The sequence below is a fragment of the Bubalus bubalis genome, chromosome 4 (assembly GCF_019923935.1).
Source record: "Bubalus bubalis isolate 160015118507 breed Murrah chromosome 4, NDDB_SH_1, whole genome shotgun sequence".
NCBI lineage: Eukaryota > Metazoa > Chordata > Mammalia > Artiodactyla > Bovidae > Bubalus > Bubalus bubalis.
In genome coordinates, this window is record NC_059160.1 from 33,503,794 (window position 1) to 33,526,251 (window position 22,458).

The 22,458-nt window shown below is 36.6% G+C and overlaps 1 protein-coding gene across 19 annotated transcripts in view; it reads right to left on the minus strand.

The window, feature by feature from the left end:
• SOX5 (SRY-box transcription factor 5) overlaps positions 1 to 22,458 on the minus strand; it is a 1,156,954-nt gene that overhangs the window by 241,151 nt on the left and 893,345 nt on the right. For all 19 annotated transcript variants that reach the window (XM_045165614.1, XM_045165607.1, XM_045165602.1 and 16 more), the window contains 3 exons: positions 19,632 to 19,718; positions 7,576 to 7,748; positions 2,648 to 2,716 (listed from right to left, as the gene is read on the minus strand). In XM_045165614.1, coding sequence (XP_045021549.1) covers positions 2,648 to 2,716; positions 7,576 to 7,748; positions 19,632 to 19,718 — 329 coding nt within the window. The remainder of the gene's footprint in view (positions 1 to 2,647; positions 2,717 to 7,575; positions 7,749 to 19,631; positions 19,719 to 22,458) is intronic.

The window sequence follows — 22,458 nt, forward strand, 5'->3', positions numbered from 1 at the left end:
AAATGGTACCTCACAGTGGTTTTGATTTGCATTTCTCGGATCATGAGTGATGTTGAGCATCTTTTCATGTGTTTGTTAGCCATCTGTATGTCTTCTTTGGAGAAATGTCTATTTAGTTCTTTGGCCCATTTTTTGATTGGGTCATTTATTTTTCTGGAGTTGAGCTGTAGGAGTTGCTTGTATATTCTCGAGATTAGTTGTTTGTCTGTTGCTTCATTTGCTATTATCTTCTCCCATTCTGAAGACTGTCTTTTCACCTTGCTAATAGTTTCCTTTGATGTGCAGAAGCTTTTAAGGTTAATTAGGTCCCATTTGTTTATTTTTGCTTATAATATATAATTATATTATATATGCTTATTATATATATGCTTATAAAATATAATATATTTTAACAATTTATAAAATATACTTTAGAACTATTCTTTTAGTTAATGAGTATACTAGAAGCTATGAAAATCGATTCCTTTCAGACTGTCACTCTTGCTCAGTACTTATTTCTTACCTGAAACATTCCCAGACTTTAAAAAAAAAAAATAGCTTGATGCATTTTGACTCTGTCAGTATTATTTATCTGTACTAACACGGGAAAGAGAACACACAGATATAATACCCTACATCTCTTAATGTTTCCCCCAAATTGCCAGCAGTGTGACATTATTTCCTTTAGAAACTACCAGTTTTGTTTTTTGTTTTTTCCTATCCTGTTAACTAGTGGAGGACAGAAGGGTAATATTTCGATCAAATAGAAATTCTAAGCTTCTAAAATCCTCATACTCAGCAAAATTTCTACCAACAGTCAGAAAACTTTGCTTTACTAACCCTAGTTCTATCTCTAAGTCACGTGATCTTGAGCAAGCCATTACAGCTGGCTCCCGCTCACTAGAAGAGAGTCATGTGATATCATAACGAAGTCATATCATTTCTAGAACAGTTTAAGGCACTTCATTTAAAAAAATGCTCTGACTTACAAATTAAAATGCTCCAAGCTCTGGAGCAAGAAATCTACCAATTTCCACATGTTGACATTATGACAATGTTTTAAATCCACACTATTAACACAGCGGTCATAATTACGGAATAATTCCAAAAAAGTACTAAGGTATTGAACAATTTAAATGGTCAGAAAATACAGCTGATTGACCCTTCCACACATTTATAATATGGGTTTGCATATAGTTTTGCGATTCCATTTAACAAAAGACAATCTCAATCTCATAAAAATTATAAAAACAAAACTATTGGTATCCTCATCAAATTACAGTGAAACCAAGTGACTTGTAAAGGCCCACATCGCTCACTATGGAATTTTATCTGATTTATAATGAGAAATTGCCATAATAATTCTATTATCTTCAGTTTTCAATAACCAAATCATTTGAAGTGTGGCTCACTTGGTACCATCAACTAAAGTTATATCCCAAGTCAGTAAGCTTAGATTAAACACGAAACCCAATAAATAGTTTTAAAGCACTGAATGAATAACCATACTCCAGATAGATAGACAATATCACATTAGAAATCTGTTGTTCATACTTAAGGAAGGCAAAGAGTCTTGGCTGCGATATTTCACTGATGCTGTTTCTTTGTCTCACTAAAAGCTGTGACTAGCTTATTAAAATCTCAGATGAACACGAATGATTGGCTATATAATCCACAGTGTAGAAACTAAGGCTAGCTGACCCAGTTAGAAAAAAAGGGGATGAATTTTTTTTGTCAAAGAAGCCTAAATATGAGAAGCATGCAAATGAAATCATTTTGACATGTTTGCTTCTGTCATCTTTGATATTTACACTTAAATCTATTAGATTCTCAAGATACAGCTTCAAGAGAATGATGGAATTCTAACTGCAAATCTAACAGCTGTTTTAAGATGGATGATGTCAAGTAAGATATATCTTCTTCTTCCTAGTCACAGCAAACATATACTGACCACTTACTTTATGCCTTGAAACTACACTGAAGTTCTCTATCCACAATTTTACTAAATCCTCATAAGTACTCTATGAAACAAGTGCTTTCAGAAAAGGAGTATTCAGAAAGGGAAACAGATTGTGTCAAAGTGTGTGTCATAAGCAAGTGGTGGCACGAGGCTACCCCAAGCAGCTTTGCTTCTCATCGATGCAAATTTTCACAGAAGAAAAATACGGAAGTTACAGAGCCCTCAGTCAGTCCTGGTTTCTCCAGGCAGTATAAGGGTGAAATTTGAGTTGAACACAAAATCATTACCTTCCCTGATTTTCACCTTAAATCCGTGTGACGCTTCAGCCTACTGGAAAAAGTTCTCTCTGCCATGGCTAACAGAAAACCTGTGATGCCTCTCTGCTTTGGTTCCTGGGAGCCTCCCCCATTAACAACATTTACATGCCTGTTTTCAACATTAAAGAATAAAGACAAGGAAACATTTCTCCACAAAAGTTTCCTTTCAGTGTAAGATAAAAATTGCCACCAGCTTGCTATCCCTGACACTCCTCAACACAAGCAAGATTCTGCCACTCCCGTGACAGGCAAGATTCTCCCGACACAGGGGGGCCACATGTCATGACTGGGCTGAAAGTAGATTTAATTCTGCAGCTCACTTCAGTGAGGCCATCTGAGAAACAAAATCTACTTCTTAATTGGAAGTCCGTATGAAATTATGATTTCTGACCTGGATCTGCTGCTGAAGCAAATTGATTTTGTGTTGTTGCTGCAGAAGCTGCTGCTGCTGTCTTGCGATCTGTGGAGAAACGGCACACGGAAAATTTAAGAGTGTATTGCAGTCCCAGGGGGAAATTCCCAGTGTTCTGTATCACAAAGTTTGATAGGACATCAATTAAGCTCATGAAAATAGACGTGTTCACGCCCCTACAGGACCAGCAATTCATCCTTAAGTAGGATCAAACAAGATATTTCGACTTTGGGAATAGTTACGTTTCTTTAGGCCTAAAACAAATGAAGTCTAAGACAAGACAACAGTGGTCCAATCCAATTTGAAATGCTAGAGTTTCCAAAATCCCTCTTTCTGGCAATCTAGTAAGGAGGTACAGTCTCTGACATCTTCAGCCCTTAGAAAATGAAAATAATTTCACACATCCTCCTGTTTATGAAACAGAGTCCAGAGTAGCACCAAGTATTAAAAGATGCTGTATTCTTTAGTGAGGTGTTGGTACATTTCTGTGTCTTGGTGAATATCATCATTTCTGCCTCCCACAAACCCCTAACTCCTGAGTCCTCAGTACATTCAATTCTGGTCTCTGCCCCCACTTTCTACTAAATGGATTCTTAATAAAGTCACCAGTCACTTCCAATTTGTTAAATTCTGAAGTGTTTCCTAGTCCCCACGACCTGACTTTTCATCTGAATTCAATACTCAAGTGCTTTCCCTTGCCTGAACTTTCTCTCTTGGCTTCTCTGTCATCACATTTTCCTGGTTTTGCTCCTACCTCTGAGTCTGATCCTTCTCAGAGACCATCAGTGGCTCTCTTCAGTCGTTCAATGTTGTAGGCTCAATTTTAGACTCTATTCCTTTCCTTCTATATGTCCACACATATGTCAAGTGATAACAAATTTGTTTCTCTAGCCTGATTTTTGCTGTAAGTGTTAGACCCATTTATCTAACAAACATTCTCAAAAGCACTCCGAATTCAACAGATTCAAAACTAAACTCTAGAATTGGCCCTCAATGTGGTCATCTTAAGTGTTTTCTAAGCCATATTACCACAATCCCCCCACCCTCTCTCCCTATTATTTCTTCTTATAACATCCTCTACCTACTTAATACATTCTATGATGTTATATTTCATGTTTGTTTTAATCAACAGATTTCTGTCTCCTCAGAAGGAATCCATAAATACAGTGATGTTAGGGACCATGCTGATTTTCCTTTCACCATTTACACAAAGTCTGATGCAAAGGAATACAGAAGGAACATTTGATGCAGCATGTATGAGTGAAGAGATGAGAAGAAAACTTTAAACACTTCATTATATGATATAGGGCAGGAAACCTGCTCACAAAAATCTAAGTTCTGACCTCATAAAACTTATAGCTTTCTTACAAATGAGCTCTAATTCTTATTCCTAATGCTATGATCACTATCATTTTCATTATGAAGGTATATTCTTTAACCACTGTTTCAGAAAGCAAAAATTCAGGAAAAATAGATACAGGGTCCATTACTATGAATGAAAGGACAGAACTTATATAATGAAGTTGGGTCCTCATGGCTTCACAATGCATTTTTTTATTTCCCCTGTATACACTGGTGCAATTATAATTATTTTAGTACTTTCATTTTATCTTAAGAATACAGGTTAAAGAAATTCCTTTTTATTTTCTTGAAGAAAAGTTGGAAAGGAAAAGGTAGAAAATGATATATCACTCTCCTCTTTAAGTCTGGTTTTTTCCTCCCATATATCAATATTTCAGCTGATATTTAAATCTTTTTATAAGTGTCTTAAACTTTTCTCAGGAAACTGACTACCTCATAGCCCTCTACATTCCCTTCTGTTCTAAGTCACTGCTAGCTTTGGCCTGTATTGGTGTGATAACCTCCTGTTTGTTCTCTCTGTTTCTGCCCTTGCTCCCTGCAGCCTATTATAACCTAGTAGAAAGACAGATCATTTTAAAACATATGTTGTGTTGTGTTATTCATCATTTCAAAACCCTATGTCTCAGTTTCCACATAATGCCTGCAAGGCCCTGTATCTCTCCAATCTCATCTCTTCTCTGTCTCTTCACTATTGCCATACTGCTCCACTGTCTGTTGAACATACCAAGGATACGCTTATTTTCCAAGAATACTTCTGCCTCTGGGCCATTGCACGTACTCTCCCCTCCATATACAGTAATCTTTCTGGATAACTACACTGCTCACTCTCTCACCACCTATAAGTCTCTGCTCAACTGTTATACTGTCAATGAGACCTCCCTGAGCACTCATTCTAAAAGAGCCTACCTCTCTATTTGGCACCCTCATCCCTATGTCTCTGCTTCATTTTCAACATATATTTAACTGATTTATTGTCTATTTTTTTCCTAACTAGAATTTAATACATACGAGATTTTTGTCTATTTTATTTCTTCTGTATTCCATTAACTAGGACAGAATCTGGCATCAAATTGGGGCTCAACAGTGGTAGCTCAGGTGGTTAAGAATCCACCTGCAATGCAGGAGACCCTGGTTTGATTCCCTGAAGAAGATCAGGAAGGTCCTCTGGAGAAAGGATAGGCCATCCATTCCAGTATTTATGTGCTACCCTTGTGGCTCAGATGGTAAAGAATCCACCTGCAACGTGGGAGACCTGGGTTCGATCCCTGGGTTGGGAAGATCCCTGGGAGGAGGGCATGGCAACCCACTCCAGTATTCTTTCCTGGAGAACTCTCATGGACAAAGGAATCCAGCAGGCTACAAGCCAGCATGGTGTGCCAGAGGGGACCTGAGAGAACAGAATGGGCTCCAGGAATCTGACCTGTAGCCTCCAGAAGGGATCTTCTCCCAGGCTGTGTAGGCATCATTACCTGGCACCTCTACAATACAAGGGAGACATTTCTGGAAGTGCCTAATCATTTCTTAATTTCCCTGGTGGCTCAGAGGGTAAAGCGTCTGCCTGCAATGCAGGAGACCTGGGTTTGATTCCAGGGTCAGGAAGATCCCCTGGAGAAGGAAATGGCAACCCACTCCAGTACTCTTGCCTGGAAAATCCCATGGACAGAGAAGCCTGGTAAAGTCCATGGGATCGTAAAGAGTCAGACATGACTGAGTGACATCACTTTCTAAGGAGAATGTCAGAGTAAGTAAAAAATTCTAGAATCTATGGAAGATGTCTGAGAATAGGCCAGGATGTGAAAAGAAAAAGTAAGGTACATTGCTCTTCATTAATAATTGCCCAGATTTTTGAGGACAAGCATGCTCCCAGACCCATCAAAACATGCAGTTTCTACAAAGAAATATCTTCATCTGAGCTCCGGTTTTAGAGGCTCCTAGGATTTTCTGAATTCAGACAGCTAAAAGTATTGAAGGCTGTTGTTCAGTTGCCAAGTCATGTTTGACTATAACCCCATAGACTGCAGCATGCCAGGCTTCCCTGTCCTTTACCATCTCCCAGAGTTTGCCCAAATGCATGTCCATTGAGTCAGTGATGCTTCTAACCATCTCATTCATCTGCTGACCCATTCTCCTCTTGTCTTCGATCTTTCCCAGCATCAGGGTCTTTTCCAATGAGTTGGCTCTTCTTATGAATAAGAAAACAATGGTGTTCTTCTAGACTGCTGTAGGCAATCATTATCTGAAGTTATTTTGTTAATTCTTCTGTTCCTCTTGATTGTCTCTCTTTCCACTAGAATTTAGGGGCTTTGTCTTTCTGTTTAATTGAAGTAACTTCAGTAGTTAGCACAGTACCTGGCCCACAAGAAGCACTTGATTACTATTTTTTTTTAATAAGTTAAACTTAACTTCTCCAGGGGTTTAAACTATTCTCCTTTATGTAGATAATCACAGAAACTAAGCTCAGCCCTCTCTTCCAAACTGTTTATTGATAAAGAAAGCTGAGCACCGAAGAACTGATGCTTTTGAATGGTGGTGTTGGAAAAGACTCTTGAGAGTCTCTTGGACCACAAGGAGATCCAACCTGTCCATCCTAAAGGAGATTAGTCCTGAGTGTTCATTGGAAGGCCTGATGTTGAAGTTGAAACTCCAATACTTTGGCCATCTGACGTGAAGAGGTGACTCATTTGAAAAGACCCCGATGCTGGGAAAGATTGAGGGCAGGCGGAGAAGGGGACGACAGAGGATGAGATGGTTGGATGGCATCACCGACTAAATGGACATGAGTTTGGGTAAATCCTGGGAGTTGGTGATGGACCGGGAGGCCTAGCATGCTGCGGTCCATGGGGCCACAAAGAGTCAGACACGACTGAGTGACTGAACTGAACTGAACTGAATATTCTCTCTCATAGTTTCAGATGGGCAACCTGAAGACAGTTCTAATTCAATATAAAAAAGCCATCTTGCTTTTCCAAATCTACTTGCCTTTGGACTTTGGCTGTCACCCAGGCTCAACCCTTTTCCTCTCTCTTTAGCCCACTTAAAAAATTCAACTATACATGATTCTTCCACCTGTTCTCTTCCACCTGTTCTCCATGGTCATTACACTGTTTACAGTCTCATGTCTTATTTAGATTATTATAATAGGCTCCTAACCAACTTCCTGCCCCATAATTGGAAATTTTCTTCACTAGTTGAATCCTACACCTAGCCTTCAAAGCTCACACCAAACAGGTCAAATGAAAGCTTTTATAACATCCCTGACTAGAAATGTTCTCTTGACTCTCTCCATGGTTCTTTTTGTATTTCTCTCTTATCCATCACCTTGATTACAATCATTTCCATGTTGCATACCACTGAAATAGTTGATAAGCTTTTTCAGATCAGTTTTTTGTTTACTTTGGTATTCTGCCTTTTTATTATGCAAGGTAGAGAGGAGAGAAGCTTTTATTGATCTCTGTTTGCCTCAGAGTGACCTATAAGCTGCAGGTGAAACAATGCCTGTGCCTCTAGCTCTTACTAGACTGTTTGTGTCTCTACTTCTGACTCACCTGTTCTTGCTGCTGCTTGGCCAGCTCCATTTGCTGGCGTTGTTTCTCAATCTGAGACGCAGCCAGTTTCTTCTGCTCATCATGGGCAGCCAGCAGCTGCTCTCGCAGACTGGTTAGCTGATTGATCATACCCATGAGCTGCCTCTCCTTCTCAGCTAGGCTTTCGGGAGTCCCTGAGAATAAGATGGCAATAAGAAGTGTGAAAAAAACAGAGAAATGAGAAGAGAGTGGTTCCTCAATCACAATGACTAGGGTATGTGGAGAAATATTACAAATAAAAGGTTTGGCACCCAAACAAACATATACTTACCTTCTTTCAAACTGTAACTCAATAGTAAAAAGTGATGGCTATTTATCCATTACAGAATATCAGGATGAACAGATATTTTGATTATTTTGTATTTATGACAAGTAACAATCTATATAGCTTTTTTCCCTTTAATTTTACAAGTAAATGAAATACTATTGGCTGAGCATTTATTATTCTTAATGTTCTAATCTGGGGCCTGATGGAAATAAAAAGAGGTTTAAAGCACAGTTCTTGGCTTTAAGTAGTTTTTTAAATCAAATTAAAGAGTCAAGAGAAAAACCTGAAAACATAATAACTTAAGTTATTAAGAGACCAAGTTATCATTATCAGAGATATCTCCTTTTCTTAAAACGAGAATTTTGAAAAATCAGAATTAAGGAATCCTACATTTAAAAAGAAAAAAAAAACAAAACAACTATTAACCATCAAGTTTTAGGCTGTTTTCTCAAATGCCACTCAGAGGCTTTCTTCAAAGATAGAATAGAGCTAGCAGAAAAAATATTCAAGTTTGAGAATATAAATTTATGCTATCATGAAATAATGAAACATAGCTGTAAAACTAACATTATGGCCACTCAAGGTTACAGTTAAATCCAAGATTTGGAGAACAAATCACACAATAATTTAAAATAAGCAGTACGTTTGAGATATTTAAACCACGCCAGTGAATCTTCTAAGTCAGGTTAAAATACTGATTTCTTACACCAGAAATGTGAGCGGTTCACTGAAATAGAAACAATATCACTTTTAATTGTTCTTTTAAGATTCATCAGATAGACAAGACCCCTATGGTAAAGAACTAGCAGTACGAGAGAACACACTTTTTAATTACAATTTTCAATTCAAACATAAGACACTAAGCACTACTTCAATAATGTATTTGCCACCTGTATATGTAAATTAGATAGAAAGATCTATTATAACACAGTCACCATTCCCCATCTCACTACATTTCTCTTCATCAGTTTATGATGAAAAAACACGTGCTTTTAGGAAGTAGTAGCTATAAGCTTATAATTTTCATGTGCCCATTTGAAATGGAAATAAAATTTCAAATATAATTTACACAGGCTATAGAACAGATATCCAGAAAGGCAGTTCTGAGTGGAACAGAAGGCAAGAAACATATCATATACTCCTTATTATCAATTCTTAGTCTTAATCAGGACAGGTGCTCAATAAATTGTTAAGGATTTATTATACTCCAGATATTTGGATTCCATTAAACAGAAGAAAATTTTTATAAGAATAATAGCAATATGACTATTCTAATTAGAATCTTAATATTAAATAATCTAAATATATATTAGAAAGATATTTCAATGAAAATATTCAAATGATGGTAAAATGTATATCCTCATACACCATCAGCAGAGGAGTAAATTGCTATCACATTTCTCAGAATATACACTAGGAAATGTGACGCATATCATGTTTTATAATACTCATAAGGAGATTCAGGACAAATCCTAGATTTTTGGCAAGATGCAAGAACCATTTACTGAGAGCAAAGGTCTGAGAAAGAGTTTGGTTTATGGGTGAGAATCAAGGAGGCAGTTTCATTTCTAAAAATCTAACCAAAAAAAACTACAGGAAATGAAGTATTAATAAAGTTCTTAAATGAAATATTAGAAACAATCTAAATACCAAATCATCAAATAATTACAGGACATCCAGATGGTAGTATTTTGTACCCATGAAGAAAAAGTATTTTAAGAATATTTTATAATATTCGAACTTGTTCATGACATAAAGCTAGGTGAAAAAGTTGGATAGAAATGAAACATTTGTATAAACAATTCAAGGCATGCACATATCTACATTTATAGAAAAGAAGACTGGAAGAAAGTTTATCTATATATTAATAGTGCTTATTTCTAGGTGATGGGTCATTAAATGGGTCATTTTAATCTTTTCATATTTGTTACATTTATAAAATCTTCTACAATGAATATTATTACTATTATTATTATTACTTGGCAAATACATGTATTTCCTGTAAAAACATATAAGTATAATTTAAAAGCTTAAGGTACTATTATCTATTTTATAGCTGATATAATACCAATGTATAAAGAAATATATATATTTGATAATGAGTACCAACAAATATCATTTTGGCATTCAGTATATGAAATATTAACAAAATCCTGTCTTCACTTAGTCACATAGACATCAATATTTTTACTTGAAATCTAATTTTATTGTCTCAGTTCAATTCAAACTCTGTGAACCTTTATCCCACTTTCCTTCATCTTTCATGTTTCAGTTACTTGCACTCTTGTGTGTTTTAATTTATGCTAATCTTGCTTCAATTCCCGAAGAATGAAGGCTTAAGAGACAAAAATATCTTACATTTCAGTTCTTTCTACTGCCTAGTGACTATAGAATGGTTATCATGAGAGCAATTCTTTTCATTCTGTAGGTTCCAGAGCAGAAGTGCACATCAGAACATCTCATAACCCAATGTGCGGGAAGTCATAAAGGAAGGGAACCAGCTTCAGTCATTCCAACCTTAGGAAGAGATATCACCACATAAACATTGCTTATATTCTTTCATCTTCCATATCGGATTCACTGGGAATCTTCTCATCCTTAGACCATATTGTAAATCAGTCCATGTGTTTTCATCTCCACTAATGCCCCTCATTTCAGGCTATTACCATCTCTCCTCTCTTGCCATGACTCCCCCAACAGTTTCTAAACATTCTATCTTCTACTTCTCCTACTAAAACCCATTCTCCAAACAGAAGTTCAGAGCGGTCATTTAGAAAGATATGCCAGATCATGTCGGGCTTCCCAGGTGGCCTAGCAGTAAAGAATCTGCCTGCAAAGCAGGAGACCCGGGTTTGATCCCTGGATCAGGAAGATTCCCTAGAGAAGGGAATGGCAACCCACTCCAGTATTCTTGCCTGGAGAATCCCATGGACAGAGGACCCTGGCAGGCTACAGTCCATGGGACCGCAAAGAGTGGGACACGACTGAAGCGACTTAGCATGCACACACATCAGCTCATATCACACAACAGAATAAAACCATCTCAAAGCTTTATACTGGGCATAGAATAAATTCCAAACTCCCTGCCCTTACAGAGCCCTAAATGATGAGGCCCTTGCCTTTCTTTGGCATTATCTCCTCCCATTTTCTCTTGTCAAAATATTGTAGTCCCATTGCCTTCTTTCAGTTTCCCTAACACCAACATGCAACTTGTTCCCATTTTAAGGCCTCTGTATTTCAAGTATTTCCCTCTGGTAAACTTTTCCCCTAGTTTCTCAATCTCAGTGCCACAGACATTTTAGTTTGGATGCTTCACTTTCTGGGGAGGCATGCGGTGTAGATGCTGGTAGCACACCCTGCCTAGTTGTAACACCTCAAAATGTCCCCAGACATTACCAAATTCCCCTGATAAAGAACTACTAGCTTTTTGGTTTTTTCTTTCATTCACTCAACATATATCCACAGAAGTCCTCCTGCATGCTTCACACTATTGTAGGAGTTGGGGGCGCTACATTGTACAAGCCAGACAGAATGTCTGCTTCACAGAGACTACATTTAAAGGGAGAAGATAATTAACCAACCAATCAACCAATCGACTCCAATCCATCCAAATAGTAACTTAAATGCCAACTCCTCTCCCAGAGTGCTTTTCCTGAACACCAAAATTTAAAAAGCCACCCCCTCCTCTTCTATCACATGCTGCTGCCGCTAAGTCGCTTCAGTCGTGTCTGACTGTGCGACCCCACAGACGGCAGCCCACCAGGCTCCCCTGTCCCTGGGATTCTCCAGGCAAGAACACTGGAGTGGGTTGCCATTGCCTTCTCCAATGCATGAAAGTGAAAAGTGAAAGTGAAAGTGAAGTCATAATCAACTCTTAGCGATCCCATGGGCTATAGCCTACCAGGCTCCTCCGTCCATAGGATTTTACAGGCAAGTGTACTGGAGTGGGGTGCCATTGCCTTCTCCATTCTATCACGTGACTCCACCTTTATTCTGTACTTAGCAGTCAGCACCATATGCTGTGTTGTTACTGATATTCATTTATTGAATCTACCAGTAGAGAATAAGCTCCATGATAGCAGAATACTAGCTTGTTTTGTTCAACACTATATCCCCCGAGTAGTGCCTCACACATGGTAGACACCCTGCGTGTGTGTGTGTGTGTGTGTCACTTGGTCATGTTCAACTCTCTGTGACCTCATGGACTGTAGTTAGTTGCTTGGTCATGTTCGATTCTCTGTGACCTCATGGACTGTAGTTAGTCTCTTGGTCATGTTCGACTCTCTGTGACCCCATGGACTGCAGTCTGCCAGAATCTTCTGTTCATGGAATTCTCCAGGCAAGAATACCAGAGTGGGTTGCCATTCTTTTCTCCAGAGGATCTTCCTAACCTAGGGATAGAACCCAGGGCTCCTGCATTGCAGGCAGATTCTTTACTATCTGAGCCAACAGGGAAGCCAAGACACCCCATAACTTTTTATTAAATGAATTAAATAAATAAACTTAAGAACAAAGTCCTTAATTGACTGATAATGTACAATTCTATGCAAATAGATAAAAACCCTTATTGGAACTATTTAAATTAAGGATGGTTTCAAATACATTTGATATAATGAGAAAAAAAAATCTTTGGAAGCTGATATTTCCTAAATGTTGTTCTACCAAAATAGAATAGATATTTGGCTTGAAGTTGAACAATCAAAATCACAGTAAATTTTTGGAAGTTTTGATCCAACTAAAGGAAAAATAAAAGGAAGGAAGAGTCACTCAGGAAAGGAAAGTCCTAGAATTTCAACAGTAAAAGTAAATTAGATATCATGTTTCTTCCCTCGGAAACATTACCACACATTTAGTTCTCTGTTTCAAAGCAATAGTCAATCTTTGCCAGGATGTTTTGTTCTTTTATTGCTGGTGTTCCTTACATTATCACTGTTATAATTTGGATAGGACTCTACTCAATTTAATTTTTTTATGGAAATGTTGCTGCTTTCAATTGGTATTCCACTTGAAGGATCTAAAAGTCATTCATTGTGTTGCCTTTAAAAATTCTGCCTAGTGAAAGAGTCTCTACTAGACTGTAAGCTCCAGAAGGGCAGAAATCTGTCTACTCCATTTGCTATCATTACATCTCCAGAACATAGCACATGGCAAGACAGATAGCAGTATTTGTTGAATGAACTAAAAATATAATGAATAGAAACTAACTTAAGTTATTCTAAATTTATTACTAAAGCTTTTTTCAGTGGCAGTCTTATCCAACAAGAGTAAAAAGTTAGACCCCAACATCATAAGGTATGAATGGCATTATTCTGATTCATCAAAGGAATATTTAAGTTATCCAACCTACAAACATCTGTGAATTGGTCTTTTTCACTGACAATGAATGCAATCAAACTTTGATAAAATTTAACTGCATACCATTTACTGCAATATTGATACTCTTAGAAATTGGAATCAACTAAAATTATATAAGGGGTGTTATTATTGCTAATATGATAAATATAGTTACTTCTGGGTTTCTGCAACTTACTTTGAAAAAATAGTTCCTTTTTGCTTCAATACCTTTATTTTTTGGCTGCACTGGGTGGCTTGCAGTTTTAACTAACATCAGGGTTGAACCCCAATCCTCAGCGGTGAACGTACAAAGTCCTAACTACCAGGGAATTCCCTTTGTTTCAATATCTTAAATGGTGGACTTTGGCTTGGATTTTAAAATATATGTACTATAGGAAGCTTTCAATTTTAGGAGCGACTACAGTTAGAGTGAAATGGAACACTTGAAAAGTAGCTATGGTCTTTACCATTGTTACCCCACGACTGGATATTTTGTTCCTGGGATGTTTTGAAGAAGATGTATGTACTATCATTGTGCAGTGAAAACAAGTACCATTGTTATTTTTTACAAAAAAGTTCAGTTCTATATAATCTCTTATTACACAAGTATACTTTTTAATGGAGATTGTAATTTTGTAAACTTCTCCCAAATTTAATCCATCCACTTACTTGGATATTGTACTTAAAATGTAAAACAAGCTTAAAAAATATGGCATTACATTCGCTACATGTAGAGATTGGAATACAGTCAATAATAACTATCTCAAAACATGGCACTGTTTGGTCATTCATTCATGAAATACGTACTCGGTTCCAGACTGTGGGCTACGAGTAAGGTAGGTAATGTACAAGGACAGTTCACCATGTGAGTAGGCTAATGATGGGTGCATCTTGGAGGTACTATTCATCTAGCTGTCGTGGGTCTGAATATGTTTTCAAGTTTTAGAGGATTTTAGATATCACCCATTCCAACCTTACTGGAGACTGACTACCAAGCATCGTGTAAACAGCACAGGCTTTGAAGACAGAATTAAAGTGAGCTCTTGACTCTCTCAAACTAAATGTATGGTTTTGGATAATTAATCTCTTTCTTTGAGATTTAATTTCTTCCTACCTAAAATGGGAATAAAATGACTTTGTTACAGTAATTCTGTAAGGAAGATGTTAACAAAGTGCCTGTACATAAATAGGCATATAATCAATGCAACTGTTTTTAAATGAGCGGATGAAGAAACAAACTAAGAGTAGCTTGATTCCCACGAGTCCTTGAAAGAATCTGGGCAACAAGATACTGTGCCTTTTTGACTGCACCATGCTCTAGTTAGAGAACTGTTCACTTCAAAAAGGAAAAGGCTTTAGGATAATTCTGTTATCCAGTGATCTGTAAGGCATAAGCTTTGGCGTCCCCATCTACAAGAAAAATAAATAAATAATGTTTTTATAATTATTTTAATTTTAGAATCTTCACACCCTTCACACAAATGAATACTTGTTAAATGAATGAATGTATTTTTAAATGAGAAAATGTGGAGGACAGCATATTTTTATTTTCAATAATAAAACCCAGATTAACTATGTAACAGTACCTACTTAAAACATGCTTTATTAAGTCCCTTCTGTAAAAGGTGTATAAAACTTCTTAACTGGTGAACTGGATTATCAATTTCCAGATCAAGGAGAGCCAGTGGCTGACTGTTCTCTTTCTATCACTTGCTGTGCTTATACACTGGCATAAGGACTCTGGCTTTCTAAGACAGAGCAAGTAACTGATTTGCAGAAAACATAAAGTCACTTTCTGCTTTTATATACACTGCCAGACTTATTTTAAAAATTTATATTCTGTATACCAGTAGTCTTTCTTCAGTTCTTATGAAATAGTTTTTACAAAAACGGAAAACATTACTCATAAGCAACTACAAGGAACTATAAAACAAGCTTAGTAGATTAAAAACATTAAACATTTACTTTATTTAGAAGTAAATGAATATATGTTATGTACCTTCCTTATGGCTGTCTCTTATGTTAAACAAATTCTAGATCCAACAGTTCCCTCAGAAAATAATCAGCATTTCCAACCCCTCTGAAAAAATGTGAAGACATATATAAATATATATATGTATATATTTTATGCACAAATGATATAGTCACAAGGTAATTAGCAAAACGTGTGTTTCTTAAATAGTTACTGGATTTTTAAGAGTGGGTTTAAAACAACTTCAAAGTTGTACAAATTCTAACGTATTTAAATGCTGAGATTTTTAGTTTCCTTGTTTTAAATTCACAAAAACCCAAGGATACCTTTTACTAGATGACCTAAGACATGATTCTGGTTTAAGCCTGCTTATCTTCAAATTCTCTAATGCTATTTAAAGAGAATTATCTCTTACAAGTCATATACTAAATCTACATATCTCTTAGGGTCTACTTTAATTGACATGTTGAAACTACATAGCATGCCTGTAATTCATGAGTTCTGATAGACCATAGTATTGCTAAATAGATTATTTCCTTGAACTTATTATCAGCATTCTAGAGCTGTTTGGTGCGTTTGCTTTTATGTCCCATCTTTTAGAAAGAAAAAAAAAATAGTATAGCTTTCCAAAAGAGCCATTTTTCATTATACCAACTGCAGCTGGCATTTTCCTGAGTATCATATATAACAGTTGGTTGACCTAAATTAATGTATCCTGAGCAGGGTGAGAAGCGTCTACAGGAATATCAATGGTAAAGAACGCAAGTAAAGAATTCTTCAAACAAGGCAGGTAAAGAGACTGATTTAGGCTTTTCTGAGTGGTCTAGCCAGAACACCTCTCAAACAATGCCCTGCTTTTAGAACCTGACCAAAACAGAAATATTTAAGAGAATTTTTGCATGCAGATAGTTTTGTTATAATTCTACAAATAAATTGAACTCAGTAAAACACACATTTTGCAATGACTTTGTTGCAAAACAAATGATCTGTTTAGATTAGCCAAAGCTGCCATGGATCCCCAGATACTGTCCTCAGGTGAAGTGCCAAAGCAATGACCTTCAGTGTAATGGAATTTCATGCTAGCTGAAACAATGTGTGACGCTCCTGGCTGCCAACTGGAGTGCAGGCTTTCCCCTTCTCAGTAACTATGAGGCTATAAAATATATTTCTTCACCTTTCAGACAACCATTACTTCAGTGCTTCTGTTATAGATAAGGCCAAAACCTCTGCAAACTGGCTCGTTACACTATATGACTGATTAGAGAAGAAAAAATAATTTCTTTAGGCAGGTAATATGTTTATAACATATATTGACTGCTATCAGTAGAGCTTTTTAGTCAAACTCTTTTGTCCTGGAAAATGGAATCCATTGTCCTTTTTGTATGTTTTTCAGAGGATTGTTTTCTAATGTAACTTTAAAGCCTAATTACATTTCCAAAGTACCAGACGATAAAATGGTCTAAATTCTAACAGGCAAGATAATATAACATGAAAAATAATTTTATGCTTTTAGAAGTTGGTGATCTTTCCTAACTCACATTGTTTCTTGAGAAATGAGATTGAATTTAAGTGGGTATGATAACTCTTTATTGATAACTAAGCTATCCAAACCAGATACTATTTATTTCTTCTATTTTAAAAGTTTATGATTTTTTCTTTTTTAACTAAGTAATAGTAAGAAATGCTTCTTTGAATGTCACCAAGCTGTAAGTTTGGAGAAGGAAACAGCAACCCACTCCAGTATTCTTGCCTGGAGAATCCCATGGACAGAGGAGCCTGGCAGGCACAGTCCGTGGGATTGCAGGAGTTGGACGTGACTTAGTGACTAAAACACACACACACAAGCTGTAAGTTTAGTCTTTGTCCAAATGCCCTGAAAGCAATTCACTCACAGCAACCTAAAGGCAGCACTTAGGAACTGTGCTCTGCCCTCACTTGGCTACGTATGGTCTTACATGCTCAAGCATGGACACACACATATGTACAGGCACATTCATTCACTTACTCACATGCTTCCTGGAATTGATTTTAAAAAGTTAAGCAAAAAATGACCAGTGTAAGTGGAGGAGAGAAGTTTCAATTCACGAGAAGACTCAGTCAATACTGTAAAGGCTGTAAATTTCATAATATAAGCAAAGGTTCTACTCAGCTACATTACTCTAAATTATTCCTAATAAATTATCTAATAATGGAGTAAGTTCATATTTTCAGATTATGAAAAGGTCATGCCTTTCCTTCCCTACCCTGACAGAAAACAGTCTACACATACATGAGACTTACACCTTTATTTGCCTCATAAAAAAATAGCTGCCAAACAGCTAGGCCATTGTTCTCGACTAACTTCTTCTCAGGTGGCATGAAAACCACATTCCTGGGCAGCACGTAATCATAGTGTCTGACCTCCTAAGAACCATTAAGTCAAATTCCCTTACCCCCAGAGGGCAACATACTATTGTACCCTCTCCACTTCTGTGCCAGCTATGAACAATGGACAGAAATTGCAACTGTCATGGGCAGTCAGTAGGAAAAGTAACATAGTGCTCCCCCCCTCCCCCGCAGTTTTCTGCCAAACCTGATCTAAGCAGCTAACAACCATGCCCCCCAGCAGAAGAAAGATCTACAGGTGCTTTTAAAATGCATCAGAAAACAGCTTTTTGAACAGAAACAGAGGACAATAACCAAACTTGTGCTCTGAATGTGCAGCTTAAAAAACTCAAAATTAAAGACAGAAACTTCTTTTGTGACTGTACTGCAGCTTCCTGAACTAACCCTACAGGCAAGCCTGAAAGGACAGCTGAGCTTCTTTCCTTTAAGCTTATCATCACTGCTGCTGGCTGCTTTCAAGTTAGACTTGTGAGGAAAACGAGGTAGGGAAACATGCTTGTCCTCCGATGGAATGAGATCACAAGGCTGGGAACAGGCAGTCTTCTTGGCTCAGCTCTTAGTTATTACCCAGGTCATAGCAGAATAAAGAACCTTGGAGAATATGTCCTATATCGCAGGTGCAAATGGGTTAAAATCCCACAAAATAAAGGACCTGCTGCTTCAGAAAAAGAAGAAACTTCACTGTTCTCTTTAACCTCTGTCTTCAAGCTCCGTAAGGGATATTAATTACTATTTGCTTGAATCTCATTTCATTATAGATTATGGTTACTTAATTTGTGGATTAGCAGGAATTTATTCTCTTACCGCCCATTCACAACTAACCATAGCCAAACTCCAAAGAGTTGGATAAACAGTGAAATACTCAAACGCTTTCTGGAAGCTTTCCAATCGGAGATGGCTGATATCACTTAAGTCAAACTTTTGAGCGGACTGATTTATGGTTTGTCTTTCTCTAAGATGTTCTGATGTAGCAGAATGTTGAGACGACTGCCTCTCACTGGGAGAACACGTGCATGAACAGACATATGCAAAAAAGTTATTTATACACATATTTCTACATGTATATTAATTCAAATCTGGTGATATTTTAAATATATATTCAGTTTCTATCAAAAATATACAAAGTAATACATAACAAAATCTATTGATATTGGTAAGTATATTTTTTCTTAAATTTAATCCTTTAGAACTTAGAATCAAAAGTGTCCTATCGGCAACACTAGAAAACCATGGGTTGCCTACTATGCTAGTAGAAAACACACTTTTAAATTAATTGAAATGACCATTTGACTTTACTTTCTTTTTTTATTTTATTTTTAAACTTTACAATATTGTATTGGTTTTGCCAAATATTGAAATGAATCTGCCACAGGTATACATGGGGACATCCTGAACCCTCCCTCCCTCCTCCCTCCCCATACCATCCCTCTGGGTCGTCCCAGTGCACCAGCCCCAAGCATCCAGTATCATGCATTGAACCTGGACTGGCGACTCCTTTCATACATGATATTATGCATGTTTCAATGTCATTCTCCCAAACCTTCCCACCCTCTCCCTCTCCCATAGAGTCCATAAGACTGTTCTATACATCAGTGTCTCTTTTGCTGTCTCGTATACACGGTTATTGTTACCATCTTTCTAAATTCCATTTATTTTCATATGAAGAATTAAATCTTCTTCCTGTATCATTCCTGGTTTTAAATGTAGATTATGTACATTCATAATTTTAATATGTAGACTGTGGAAAATTATTATCTTGTAATATACAGTTTTAATCCTGCTGTAGATACGTTTGTACTTATAAAGTAAATCATTTAAAATTTTTAAAAATGACGAAAACCAAAGACTGTTAAAAATATAGGTCATTCTGTTAAGACAACATACTATTATAAGGGACAGAGAGAAAATAAGAACTCTGGTATATTCTCTTTCAAATGAGAGAGAAGAAACAGTAAAAACAGAATGCATGGGGGCAAAAGTAGTTTACCACCATTCATATTTCTAAATATCAGACTCATTTTGGTACATTTTGGATCAAAATCATTGCAAATATATTACCTTTTATTTCACCAAAGTTCCCTGATCCCATTGCAAGAAGCTTGTCTTTCCAGTCTTTTGAGAGTAGCTTTTCAATACTGGGGGTTTCTGAGTAAAGGAAAAAAAGAAAGGTAGGCAAATCAACATGACTATCTTTCTAATGTAGTTCATTAAAAGTCTATCTGCTAAAAATAAGGCCACCCCTACCCCGCCCCCAGTTCATAATGACTTCATCAACACACTGATAACAGGGGAGGAAAAAAAAGAATGTGTTTTGTCACCTGCTGTTTCAAAATCATTAGCTTTTTCCTCTTGTGGAACAAAGCCTAACTAATTCTTTACGACAATGGGTACATATAAACCTGCAATTCATTGTTTTTCAATTTAGTGAACAAATTCCTGCTATAATGGATGCTTGTCAATTTCAGGGTGTTAGTCTGCAGTCAAAAAATAATTATGTTGATAAAATGCAGAGTAAAAAAAAAGGCAAAGAATTAGCTCTTAAATCTGCTACATGTAATTATATCCCTCTGTGTGTTTACAATTACAACCACTTTATAATATGTGTTTAACATCGTGTGGTGGTAAGCACACTGTGGAAAGATTTGCCAGTATCGCGAACATATAAAAATAAGTTGGTATAAAAGAAGCTTTACAAACACTGCAAAATCTAGAGATGGGAGTAATGCCCGTAATGGAAACTTACTTGCTTATTTCAGATTTGTATCATACTCTTTTAAAATGCCCTGTGTTAAGACAGGACACGGAGGTTTTAGAGAGCAGAGTTATGCTGTAGTTTGATCCTTGTTTCTTTATGTTACATGGTTTTGATCTCCTTTTGTGTTGAATTTTAATGTATAAGTACACATAAATGCTAATAAAACACCCAAACATTAAACTCAGTTCCAAATAATGTAATTGTATATTCTTGTCAGCATTTAGATGGGTACACAATTACAATGGCTTTCAATCCCGCGATTAGCACTGCATTCAGTTAGAAAATGGTGTGTACTAAAAGATAAGTGTCCCAGTATGCTCCATCTAAATAACAATACCCACACTTATTATCTAGATCGAAGACACACACTGCCATTCTCCACATTGGTGTTTATGTGTATTTGTGTTTGTTCAGACATTTGTTTACCCCCTACTAAGAGCATAAAGGGAGTACATGTTAACTTATCAAAGGGACCGTCTGGCCTAGAGACCATAAGATTATTAGAAACGGGTTAATTTTCCCCACAATAAAATGCATTTTTAAAGCGTCTCCTTGGTTAATGCTTTCTACTATTCTCAGGCCCTCATCTTAAAGACAACAGCTATCAGAGTCAAGAAACCTGTGTAGAGTTTTCAATGAAATGAGGTGTAATTTTCCTTGGAAAAACTGTGACAACATGAATCCTTCTTTTTCACATGCCAAAAACATGGGGGAAATAAAATGCTGAAATATCTGAATAAGTACTTCTTCAAATAGCTTGTATATATAGTGTGTGCACATACACACAACTACTGTATGCACATTTCCATGGAATGTGGGAAATGTATTTTTTCCTTTGTAACAAAATATACCTCTTCTTTTGTCGCACTTAATGGAAAAGGGTGCTAAAGATTTTACTTTTTCTTAAAATATCCCTATTTGTTTACCATGTTGTTTTGAAGATGATAATGGTAATTCTGAGTAATAAAATGCATTAAATCTCTTCTTACTGTAATCAATATTTCTGTTCACTAAGGCTTTAAAAGTAACTTTAAAACACTTCTACAGGGATTTTCAATGTTTCTACATTCCCAGTAAACACTTTGTGAGTGAAATCATTTTTAAAACCTTATCAGAGTAGGTCAAACAAACACCACTGTTTTCTTTTTACCAGCACCCTACAAAAATTCTTGAGTAGCATGTAAACAGGGCACAGCCAATATGGTCTTTGCAATAGAGTACTGTCAGTCACTAAAAGCTAACAAACCTTTGCAAAGCAGGAATGCAGCAATAGAAATTCATTGTGTACTAACAATAGGCCCCTGAACCTCCAGCACCAAAAGCAGACCATTTTACTTTTAAGGCTATTGTCTGCAAAGTCCATGACAAAGCTTTTCCCCTGCAGCTAGACAAAATATTCACTGTAGTGTGCTCATAAAGAAACAGAAGTCTTCTGTCTAAGTTGCAGAGTTAAAGAAACAGCCGCCAGATTTCTGAAACCTGCAGAACATTCCTGGTCTCTTTATTAACTTGCATGAAGATAGAAGGCTTGCATACAAAGCCACTTTTTTTCCCAAGTACCTGACTTTTAACATACACTAGAGAAAAATTAATAACTTCTTTAAGATCAAGTAGTTCGAAAGATGTAAAATCAGAAATATATCTAACTCAGGGTTGTTGTGCCTTCGGATGAATAAAGACAATAATACTTGGAATTTGGATGAGGTATATTTTTTAAAGCACAGATTCAATAAACATGCATTGACCATCCTGTGTGCAAGAACTATGCTAGATGCTTTTACTAGCATCGTCTTCATTTAATCAAAGCAAACACCTGAAGATTCAGATTACGTTATTCTATCTATCTTTCAGTTCTTTTTAAAAAAAAAAAAACAAAAAAAACACCAAAGGACTTGTCTGAGGTTTCACAATATGTAGTGGGCAGAGCTGAGTCTTGGCCTAAGGTTTGGTTTTGTTTTGTTTCCTCTACAGATACCTAAGTCTCTTGTTGTCAATGAAATGATAATGATAGCTACTATTTTGAGGTTAAGTGCTAAATAGTGCATCATGTCCTTTACAACAGGTATCTCAAGCTTCTTATAATAATCTCCTGAATTATATATTGGTACATCTGTTTCACCACTGAGAAAC